Below are 12,146 nucleotides of genomic sequence, written 5' to 3'. Positions count from 1 at the left end.
TACTATAAAGTTAATATTAACACATTACGAAAGCACTAATTTGTATCATTATCAGTTTTCTAAATGAAGCGAGACTTAATGAAACGCTTTGATGAACTGCAGTATTCTGATCATGGTGTGAGGGGAAAGAGAGAAGCCTTCATCTTTATTGTATTTTCCAATTATTTGCTTAATATAAATATTACTGCAGGGAATTACTGTCCCTTGGTTGGCTAACTTTTAATTAGATGTAAGATATTAACACAAATTGCTGAATAAACAGTATTCGACATAATATAAGTGGGTGAGCGTCTGCGCAACAAAGCTGCTGGATGGATTTATACTCGCACTGGTACAATTAAGCTGAAACGTGTGGGTATTCATGCATCCACATTGTAGATTTTGCAAATAATGTTTTAATCAACCCAATAATGTTGTTTCTCAAAATTTCCAATTGTAATACGTTTCAATGTTCCCCTCCAGGTCTCTGCAGGATTTGGCTAAGCAGACAGACTTGCCGTACGGCACGGTTCTGGACTCATCCGTCTACGACCAGGTCCGCAGCAAAGGCATGAACCCTTTCGAGAGGGACCCGATGTACTCGCAGATGTGGAGGATGATCAACCGGACAGGAGGAGCCGAAAACAACGTGGAGGAATCGAAAGAAGGCATCCGGAAGGTAGGGTGCTCCGGGCGCTATGACTGCCGCAACCATTTATCTAATTACGGTGCTTAACTAAGCAACGGCTTGTGAAGATAGCGCTAATGTTCTCTGAATAGAGATATCAAAGCAAAAATGCGCTAATGTGGCTTAATGGTGCTTGAGTTATGAGTGATTTAACTCTGAAAATTCCCCCACCGAATTCCCATACTAATTAGGTGCGGGTTAATGCCTTATTTGTTAACCCACGATTTTTTTATTCCTCTCTTCCAAGCGTGTTTTCATTTGGAATTTTAAACGAGCTTGAGCACTGCAATTAAAAAGGCTGATAGGCGAGCGAAGTATGAAGGCAGAGGGTCTGCGCCGCCTTCAGATCTTGTGAGAATACTAAAGAGTAAATGGCTGACTAGAGTGTTTTGTTAATGTGATATCATCTCAAAGGTGTTCAGTTAAATATTGTATGACAAGGTGTCACCTCTGTCTTGCCAGAGGCGTCACCCTCCTTTAGGCTCTCCTTCCTTTGCCTCTTCTGTCTCCCCTGCCTGTCTTCCTCTGTGGCACGTAGGCTTCAGAGTGCCCCCTTGTGACTGACTCCTGGAGTTTCTCTCAATATTTATGACCACGACGTGATTTACATTTCAGCCATTTAACTGATGCTTTCAACTAAAGCAATTTTATAAGACATGCTTCTGTATTTTTGCTGTATTTTGACTGTTTATAAAAAAGTTATTTTAACATTTTATTTTAAAATGCTAACGTTAAAGTGGCCTTATTTTTTAAGTGTTCACTTTGAGTAATTGTAAGAAGGGCTGTAGACCATATGAGGAAATTCCAGTCTCTTTAGAATGGGTCCGTCCAAATAATGCAGGCATACACATAAACGGGAACTTGACTGCCTTTTATTTTCAGAGCTCAGGTATGTATTCAGCAGACAGCTCACATCACATGTCTTTACCCCTTGACACACTCCCCACACTGCGCATGTCAGCGTGCCAGCCTGTCCCTTACGTCACATACATAAATCAACCAAATTATCCCCTTTATATAACAATTTATACACAATATAAAATAATAAAAATAAATCTCACATAATCATTCAGGTGTCATCATTAAATCAATATTAAAGAACCCAAATATGAAAATTCTATCATTATTTACTCACCCTCATGTTGTTTGAGGTCTGTATGACTGACTTTGTTCTGTGGAAGACAAAAGAAGATATTTTGAAGAATGTCAGTACCCAAACTGTTTTGGTTCCAACTGACTTCCATAGTATGAACAAAAATGCAATGTATGTCAGTAGGAATGAAATGGTTTGGTTGTCCGCATTCTTCAAAATATCTTCGTATCGTCAGCCATACAGATTAAGAATGACATGAGGGCAAGCACATGATAACATAATTTATGTGGTGAACTGTATCTTTAAGCCTCCAACAGCTTTTAAAATTTTGTATAACTCTGTAGAGTTAACTCTGTGTGTTGTTAAATGCAATATTGACTTTAAACAAATTATATTCTGAACAGAGACAATGTTGACGTTTTGGCACACTTTTTATGTGCAGAAAACAGAATAAAAATGATGATCTTAAATCATAAACTGAGTTTTGGCAAATAGATGCACATATTGTACTCTACGACAATAAAGTGTTTAAGAATACATAACAAATAACAAGTGGAGAAAAGTGGCAGATTCTTACTAACAGAAGCCTTTCTGCCTCTCTGACATTTTCTCTTCTCATTTATTACATAAATAGTGTTGCAGACTCTTTATAAGCACAGGCAAATGTTCTTCTTTAAATTTTCAGCCAAAAGTAAGTTCTGTCACCATGTACTCATTGACTTTCTTCCACGGAACAACAACGGATACATTTAGCAGAATATCTGAGCTTTTATATTGCATACAGTGAAAGTGAATTGGGGACAGGTGCTTTCAAGCTTAAGAATTACCATAAAGTAGCATCTTTTTGTTTTGGTCACTTGAAAGTATGGTCTTGAAAATATTGCTTAAAAATAAAAATGCTTTGAAAAAAATAGCGTTTTCATCATTCACTTTCATTACATAGAAAAGAGCAGCTTGGACATTCTTGTGTAGATAGACCCTTTGTGTTATACAGGTAAAAATAAAGGTTTTGAAACAGCATGACAGTAAGTAAATGATGATGAATTTCATTTTTGGGTGAGCTATCCCTTTAAAAAATCAAAGAACAGCCGCAGAATTCATTGTGTAACAGCAGGACTTGTTGCAGCTTGTGAGATCCATAATAAAGGAGTATCTGGTACACTGGACAAACATCTGCTCTGATTTCCCCAGCAAATATTTACGATGTTTATTCTCAATTGTATTCATCTCTTCTCTGAGCTAGTCATGTGCTAATGCTGAGAGTCTCTGTTTGTCTCATTTTTCATTGATAGGAGCAGACTGGGAATTTCATTTCACTGCTAAGGATGATGCTTTCATAATTCATGAGCAGAACATACAAGATTTCTATTTTTATGGCACATATTCACCCACATTGCAAAACATTAATACTTTCAGTCAAGATGAATGTGTTTCATGAACTTTCATTGGTTTTATAAAGTGTACAAAATGAGGTGTCCCTAGAACTGAAGTTGACAAAAGAAGGCAAAAGTTAGTATGTTTTTTTTTCCCCCTCTTTGAATTTAATTGATGTCCTTAATAACTATTTTAAATAAATCGCTAAACTTAGAATATCAAGTTGCCGTGACTGTCATCTTGGTAAAAATATATATATATTTTTTAGGTAACTATGGGAGATGGAAAAATACTTATTTTATTACACTGTAAAAAAAAATCTGTCAAATTCACGGTAAAATACTGGCAGCTGTGGTTGCCAGAATTCTACCGTATAAAATACAGTAGCAACATTTTAGGTTTTACGGTTTTAACTTAAATTTACAGTTAAATACCGTAATTTCTTTAACTGATATAATCTTAATATACCAACCTATTAAAGTACTGAAATCTGTTTTGTTCTTTTGAAATACACTGATAACCACCAAATGCAGGTGGTGATGAGTCACATGATGAGCCAAAGCCCATCACAAGCAACTTTTAAACAATAGCATTTACAGAAGGTGCAGATGCAGTGTCATTCATACAAGCACTAAACACCATCATGGTGAGACTCCTTAAAATGAAATATGCTATAAACATTAATTTAACAACATTAGATGTAACATACAACCCTAATAAACATAACTGATAAGAAAAAACTAAGAAGAAACATAGTTATTTCAAAGAAAATGTTCCGAAAACATCAGTTTACGGTTTTTCCCTGTAAATTTTACAGGAAGTTTCCGTTAACCATGTAACAGGTTTTTACCATAGCATTTTCACAGTTTTTTACCGTTAAATCACGATCATTTTTTACAGTGTACATATTATGCTATTATTATACTGTTATTACATTAAATTAACTTTTTTACATTGTTTTAATTTTAAAGTACAGTATTGGGGAATTTCCAAAGAATTTCCTTTTTTAGTGTACTATTACCTGTCAGATTTATAATCTGAATATTTTTTAATGATGTTGCATCCTTTTCTTTGAATGATTTGGTCTTAAGCAAAGTCATACACTCTGTATTTTCATGTCCACGACTAGTAAATCACCTCCAGCAAACGTGGATGTATAAATGAGGCTTTTGTCTGGAAACTGCAGAACTTGCAGAAGGACATGAGAAGGTCTGTGTCCTAGGAAGACATTTATCAGGTCATGAGATGAGATATCCCCATTATGTCTAGCTCAGTACCCACCAGAGGAGAATTTTGTACATAGACCATTAGTTGACATCAAAACATGATGGAAAGAGGGGAGCGGGAGGGGTGTGGAGAAGGGGAGAGAGAGGTGCCTTTGACTGCAAACAAGAGAGTCGATATAAGCCAGCACTAAAAGGATTTCAATCATATTTCACCATACACAGACTTCATTATCCAAGGCTTAAATGGCCAGCATGTCCATCGCCCAAGAGAGAAGGGAAGAAACAACTGAAGGCAAGACACTGCTGAGAGAGTAAATACAACTCGGGGAGGGAGAGGGAGGTGGAAGAAAGAGGTAGATGTGAAGAAAAACAGATTACACAAAAATCAAAGTTCTGTCATTATTTATGCACCATCATGTCATTCCAAACCTTTATACCTTCTCTTACTTGTTGCTCTTCTCTGTTGACTTGCAATGAACTACTGACGGAATGTTTAAGGTCAGTAAAATTGTTTTTGAAAGATACCTAGTGTTTATCAAGGCTGCATTTCTTTGATTAAATATACAGTTAAAACCATCTTCGTCCTAGCATGTGTCTCGCGTTAGTGCAGGATCCATTGTTTGCACACCTTTCGCCACTTGGCTCAGTCCAGGTCATCGTCAGGGCAATATTGACTGTGGGCAATGTCCTCCGCCTGATGATCGAGCTACTGCTTCTTCGGCCATTGGTAGATGGTAGGCCATTTTCACACTCTATCATCGAAGCATCTTCATCTCCATACCACGGAGGGTCTGCTCATACTTAGTGGTTGCTGGCCAGGACGCAGAACCGTACAGTGCGACTGGGCATACAATGGCTTGCTATCACTCCTATAGAGCGAAGCGAGACATTTGAATTTGGTGACCTTGTTCAGTGGCTGCCCTCTAACTCCGATCATCCCATCAGTCTGGGGCCCACACTTCATGTTCTCAGTCGTCTTGATGTTGAGGCGCAATCTATGCATGTCCAGCCACTCGCTCCAGTCTTGCACTTGATGTTCAAGCCCACAATGGATTTCGTCAGCTTGGAAGATAGCATCAGTGAATTGAAGTGACCAGGGTTGAGATGCCTGAACATCCACTGTGACCGTGTCCATGCAAAGGATAAATAGAAGCGGAGAGAGGACAGATCCCTGGTGTACGCCGACAGTGATTTGGAACAGTTCGGACAGGCCAGTGGGGCATAGGAAAACACTGGTGGTGTTGGCATAGAGGAATTGTTTCCACCACACCTACACTTCGGGGGTGACATGAGAGGAGAAGGAATGCCAGATGAGGTCCTGGGACAAGCGATTGAATGCCTTTTCAAGAAAGGCCATGTGTACTGGCTGGTTCTTCTCATGGTGCCTCTCAAGCAGCAGCCTGATGGTGTGGATTGCATTAAATGCATCAAATCCACACTGATTGGGACTGATGGAGACACTCTTCAGGAGTCTGGCATCAATTGCACGGTCAAATATCTTCATGGCGTGGCAGAGCAGGTGGATTGGGCAATAAGTGTCATATTCACAGACATTGCCTTTGCCTTTCCAGATCGGTGACGTAATGCTGGTGGCCCACACTGAGAGAGTGGCGCCCTCATCAATAAAATTGTTGAGCAGTCGAGGGAAAACTTTGGCAATCTACATCCGTGTGTAACTTCCCTTGTTGTTGTTTTCTACAGAAGAAAGAAGGTTATATATATTTCAAACGACCAGAGGGTAAGTCAATGATGACAAAATATTCACATTTGGGTGAAATTGTTTTTGTTTTTTTTTAAGTGAATTCTCATTATAGAGGGCAACTAATGATCTTGCCTTCGTTCGTTCTTCCCTCCTCAGATTCACACAAACACTATACAAAGAGCCGCTCTCCTCTCATTACACAAACACTTATTTATCATTTCATTCTCAGCTTGCTCATTAGTGTGTTGTCACACCAAACAGCACAAAACAGTGCAGTGCATGTGGGAAGTCGGACGGTGATTGTTTAGAAAGCGTAATGATGAGATTTGAGTCATCACCAGCTGAGGCAACGTGAATGCATGAGGAGGCCTGCTCTATGGGAAAGATTAAAACTCTTTAACACCTGCTTGGCGCGTTTGAGAAATTTTGACGAAGATCAAAAAGAGCTGCTGTGTTTGCATATAACTGTGTTTAGAGTCACGCCGCTCATCGTGTGCACCTGCTCACCACTAATCACAAGAAATTGCTGTTGTTGATTTGTGGATATTTAGACTTTTGGGTAATGGAAATGTGAATGTGTTTGTGTTAATCTCATTTTTATAAGAAACTGAGAGTGTTTTATTAGCTGCATTAAACTCTAATTTAGATCCAAAACACAGTACTGTGCAGTAAGAGAATGTTTAGTCGTTATTTGTTAAAGAGGCTTTCAAACTGACAGCGATTAAATTTATGCTAATTAATTAAAACATTAATTATTAGTGAGTAAAAAGAAACTCTGTGCTTTTGGTAACATGTCAGGTGTCAGATCTCTAAATGTTTTTTTGAAAAAGTTTGATTTCAACTGGAATTAAACAATATATTTTAAAAACACTTTTGTCCAACTATAATTGCTAAAATAATCATTGCTGAAATCAAGTTGTTCCAAATCTGTTTCTTTCTTCTGTTGAACACAAATGAAAAAATGTTGAAGAATGTGTGTAACCAAACAGTTGGTGAACCCCACTGACTTCCATATGGACACAAAATACTGTGAAAATCAATGGGGTCAATCAACTGTTTGGTTATACACATTCATCTAAATATCTTGAACCTATATCTAAGAAACTATTTTTATTATCCATGTCAAAAACAGTATGAATAAACATTTAAATGAACAGCATTTATTTGAAATTTGATCAATTTAATGTGTCCTTGCTAAATAAATGTAGCAATTTGTAAAAAGAAAGAAATACATTTTACTGCCCCCCGACCAAGTGTAGCTTTACATATTGCAAATATTCTTTATATTAGTCCTTTTATACAACAGCAACTTTCTGAACCCTTCTCCACTCACAACACTCTAGAGAAATCTAAAGACAGTGCAGAGCTTTGGACACCAAAATAGTAAGTGAGCGATATGATAGTGTAGGAAATGTGGAAGGGAGGATAATTGAGACTGGACATCACAGGTAAGATACAAATAGAGGAGGAGGAAGGTGAGAATGAAAGTGCTGCTTTAACGGGAATTAGATGAGACTTATCTTCTTCCTCCTGATAGATTTAGTGGAGCATTGTTGCTAGGCATCTGACGGAATGAGCTGGTGTTATAGCTTCAAGAGAAGGGGCGGACTGGGGAGAGACACAGAAGAACCCAAAGAGAGAGGATAAGTGTTCAGAAAAGATAAGAGGATTGAAACAAAAAAGAGAAGAGGTGGTGCTAATTGTGAAGCTGTATTTAATTGGTCTGATATGTATACAACTTCTCTGTGCACCCGTATCCATATACAGCAATTCGATGAGCAAAACTGAAATAAAAAAAAGAGCAAACTGAAGAGGGTTGATCTAAAAGGAAATTAGCCCCCATTATCTGTCTCAATATGGGGAAAGGAACTAAACTCAAAGTGTTGAAACCACTTGACAGGACATCTGTCTGCATGGAGAAGATCTTTTACAAAACACACTTTTTACTCCTCATGTCATATTTCAGTCTCTCTTCTTTCCCTGTGCGTCTGTCGTTCTGCGAGGAAACTTGCTAAATGCTGTTAGTGATAACAAAACAGACTCTGCTGAGGAACCTCATGGGTATGCGGTGCTGATGTCATGCAGTCGACAGCTTTTTTCAGAGCTTTGGCGTATCCTTAAATGTTCCATATGGCAAGACAGAATCCTGCAGATTGAATGAAAGTCATGTCAGGTATATGCTGGCTAAGTGTACACGAACACAGGAATTCACTGAATTGCAATGCAAAGAAATTCAACTCGGCTAATTGATTCTGGGAAATTAAGAATTATTTTACCTTGTTCTATAAAAGTTATGTTAATATGATGAAACATTAACTAAATACAAATGTCTGTCTCTGTCTGTCCTTCAGATTTCAAGGCTTTTTAAAATGTTAAAAGTCAGGGCAATTTATCTAGTTAATGTAGTTTCTCTGAAGAAAGATCATTCAGCATGCTGCTAAATTCAGGACACTTTTTCCATCTTTTTGGAGACTTGTAGTGTGCAGTAATAGTTTAAATTGCTCAAATCCAAAGATTTGTGTCTGACATACAAATGACGGTGTCTGTAAATTGATTTTAAAATATTAATTGCATAATCACGAACAACTAGAATAGTGTTAGAAATTAATTGTTGCCTGTGGCAGTAAGATTTTTTGAGCCTTGACCAACAGAGTCAGGGGTGTGAAAAGTAAAAGAGTCTGAGACGGAAGCAAATTTTATATTGATCGTAATTAGTATTTGTGCTATAATATTTGTAATATTAATGAAGAATATGTTTTTTTTTTGCTCTACATTTCCCATCATTCTTTATGGGAACACAAGAAGGATATAATTCTTTGATCATTATGAACTATATTGTACTGGCACTAAAGCTACTTTCTGTCAGAAAGCTAGCGAGAGAGACATTGCCCAACAATTTATTACATCCAAAATCCCCTGTATGCACATAACATCAGAATTAAGAACCCGTAAGTAGGAACTTCCCAGGAGGACTTGGAAGGCAGCGCTACATCTAAGCTTTCTTATTCCTGGTGTGACACTCCAAAAAAAAAAAAAGGAGGGGAGGGGGGATTATGACAGGGTTGAATTGTTGCGAAGGCTGAAATTTCCTTTTCAAAGTAGAAACGACTGACTTAAAAGTAAATTCTGGAGCTCACATTGCCATTTCTCTGAGCGATTTTTCTCCTTCCGCAGATAAACATTCTCAATCAGACTCTTAACAAGTCACTCCAGTGAATCTTAATGAAAAATGTGCTATATTACTAGGGAAATGGAAAGCTGGATAGAAGCCCACACAGCAGCACTTCCACAAGAAAAAAAAAAAAATGAGGGGAACTTTACTAATGCAGAGGGCATAAATTTGCAGGGAGAAATATCAGTGTGAGAAAAAGCAAAAGACAAACAGCCTCTTAAGAATGAGTTTAATCTCAAGCTCAACAACCCTCCGGTCTGCCAGCAAGATGACCCATATTGGATCATTAAATTTCACTTCTGTATTCCTGCAAACAGGAGAATGGCTCCTCCACCCACCATTCTATTCGGTTTGTTTTTGGGAGACAAAGTTCAATTATTGAATTGTAAATGAATTAAAAGGACGGGGCGGCATTATCTGTGTCAGAAGCCGCATACATTTTGTAGCGACTATGTGTTTGCAGAGCACGAGGTTGAGAGTGTGTGTGTGTATTTTTCGATGTAAACTCCAGTGATGCCCTGCTCATTCTCATTCTGTTTGTCCCTGCACCCTCCACCACATATTTATCTTTGTCTGCGGGAGACAAGATGGCCCACCGCCAGGCCGTAATGGACTTTTGGAAAGCAAAGAAAATAATACATCACAGGTCGAGAAAGGAGAGGTAGAAAAGGGTTAGTGGTCCTAAATATTTCTGTCTTGCCAGCACATATCTTAGAAAATGACCTCAGCTATTCATAGAAATACTACGTGAGACTCACCCAGACTTCCATGCGCATGAATACACGCAAGCTATTACCTAGAAAACATGAGTATTCTTGTGTGTATAAACGGTTATGAAAAAAAATGACAGTAATGTCATGGCTTGAATCGCAAATGACACTGTGAAACCTTTTCCCACTGTCTCATATTCTGAATGCTGGTGTGTTATGCGCCTTATTGCTTTTTTCTTTCTTTGTAAGTTCTGGTCGGATCTCATTTTTCCAAATCTGACATCTATGACTTGGGTTACCTGCGCAACTTCATGATTTAGAGTTCTTTAATTCAGTTTTTATGAGATCAGATGACTCAAACAGGAGGAATTTCTTCGCTAATCTCTGGAGCGCGGCTAAAAGCTGAAAGCGCAGTCTAATAAGCATGAAATTATTGCACATGCATTATGGCACTCTTTTTTTAATTATTATTTTTTTAATGAAATATACATTTGTAACTGTCATTTCTCTCACCTCATCCACCATATTGGATTTATTAATTTACTGAGCTTGCTGTAATGCATTACATAGAGGATGTGTAATGCTTTATGCACCATGTGCCATCCAATATGGTGGATGATGTGAAAGAAATTATTATTATAAATAAACATGTTTAATATATTTAATTAAAAACTGAAGACTATTAGCAAAAAATTTTCAGAGGTATTGTTTTACCCATTTTTGGTCTTTCACACCTAGAGTGATAACTATAAATGACTGTAACATTAGATAACTATATCAATATATATTTCTTTCCACACCAGTAGACAATTATTATAATTCTGTCAGGACCACTGTCGTCAAAGATGACTGACAATTAGCATACAGTTTGGATTGGCCGTATGGTTCTGTTCTGGGCAAGAACTCCTTGCGCATCCATGCAGCCTAGCATGGATAAGAGCAGGGAGAGCAGCAATAACCCCCCAAAACAAAACCATATGCCATACCCCCCAACACAAAATTACAATGAAAATCTCAAGCCTTAAGCAACAAGCATGTAGCCCTTAAATGACAAAAATGTTGCCAAAACCCACAAGCATGTTGCCCTTAACCAGATGACCTAACGAGTATGCTGCCAATACCTGAAAAGCTTAAGCAACATGTTCTCGCTTACAACCAGATAGCCTTAGAATAAGCATGCTCCCAATAACGACCAGACAGCTTAGGAACAAGCATACTCCCAATAAAAAGCTTATAGCTTAGGAACAAGTGTGTTCCCAATAACAACCAGATAGCTTAGGAACAAGCATGCTCCCAGCAACCAGAAGTATATTGTCAGTATGATCACATAAGCTTAGCACGATCACTTCACTGAAAACAACTAGTCTAAGCAATACAGATAGCCTTACCAAGCATTTTGCCAATAATCTAAGAGCACTAAAAAAGGAACTTAGCTTAGCTTCCTGAAGACCTCCAGAGATGAATGGAGAATGAAATAGTCAGCTGGGATGTGGATGTTTGATCTCTTAATTCTTCTTCATGTGGGGAATGAAGATCTGGCTTAGTCAGTCACATAACTAATGGAGTCCATATCAATAATATAACAATGCGTGAAACAATGCTAACTTCCGAATCAGGCATCAATACGCAAAAACTTGTACTTTCCCCATGGTCCCTTACTTACGGTTGCCAGAGTGATCCCTCCCGGCTTAATGCACGTTACAACAGCTGTGCGGGGCAGTGCCTATAATATCAAGTGAAATAATGATGAGAAACATAATCAGCTTTGCCCTTTGCGGTAATACTGTTTTAGAATTTTTTTGGACACGTCGTTAATCCCTGAATGTGTGAGGAAATCAAACACAAACTTAACCCCGCTGCGAAAGCACACATCCAAGTTACAACTTGAATGAATCGAGGTGAAATCCATAAGGGGAACAAATCCTCTCGCTAAATAGCCAATTGCACAATTCCTAGTACTGATATGTTGGTGTTTGCCTGGCGAATTCGCCATTAATTAGCTATTGAGCAAAGCTGGTGATAATACTGAAGGACCTTATGTATGAGTGCCATGATAGGTGTCACATCCCTATAGGTAGACATGGATCAGCTGATGCAAGCTTGACTAATGTGACCTGCCAGAACTAACGCTGACGCTAGATATATATGCTGCAGTTATCATCTGCATCTTTAAATGCTAGAGCAGGGGTTTCCAACCTGTAT

At 38.2% G+C, this 12,146-nt stretch overlaps 1 protein-coding gene across 1 annotated transcript in view; it reads left to right on the top strand.

Annotated features, from left to right (window-relative positions):
• LOC306848013 (glutamate receptor ionotropic, delta-2) overlaps window positions 1-12,146 on the top strand; it is a gene marked incomplete at both ends in the record, with an annotated part of 396,902 nt that overhangs the window by 355,530 nt on the left and 29,226 nt on the right. Inside the window, one exon of the mRNA XM_079382321.1 lies at window positions 463-658. Coding sequence (XP_079238447.1) covers window positions 463-658 — 196 coding nt within the window. The remainder of the gene's footprint in view (window positions 1-462; window positions 659-12,146) is intronic.

Source organism: Barbus barbus (assembly GCF_936440315.1).
Source record: "Barbus barbus genome assembly, chromosome: 28".
Lineage (NCBI taxonomy): Eukaryota > Metazoa > Chordata > Actinopteri > Cypriniformes > Cyprinidae > Barbus > Barbus barbus.
The sequence above is the reverse complement of the archived record's forward strand: the minus strand, read 5'-3'. Positions and strand labels throughout refer to the sequence as shown.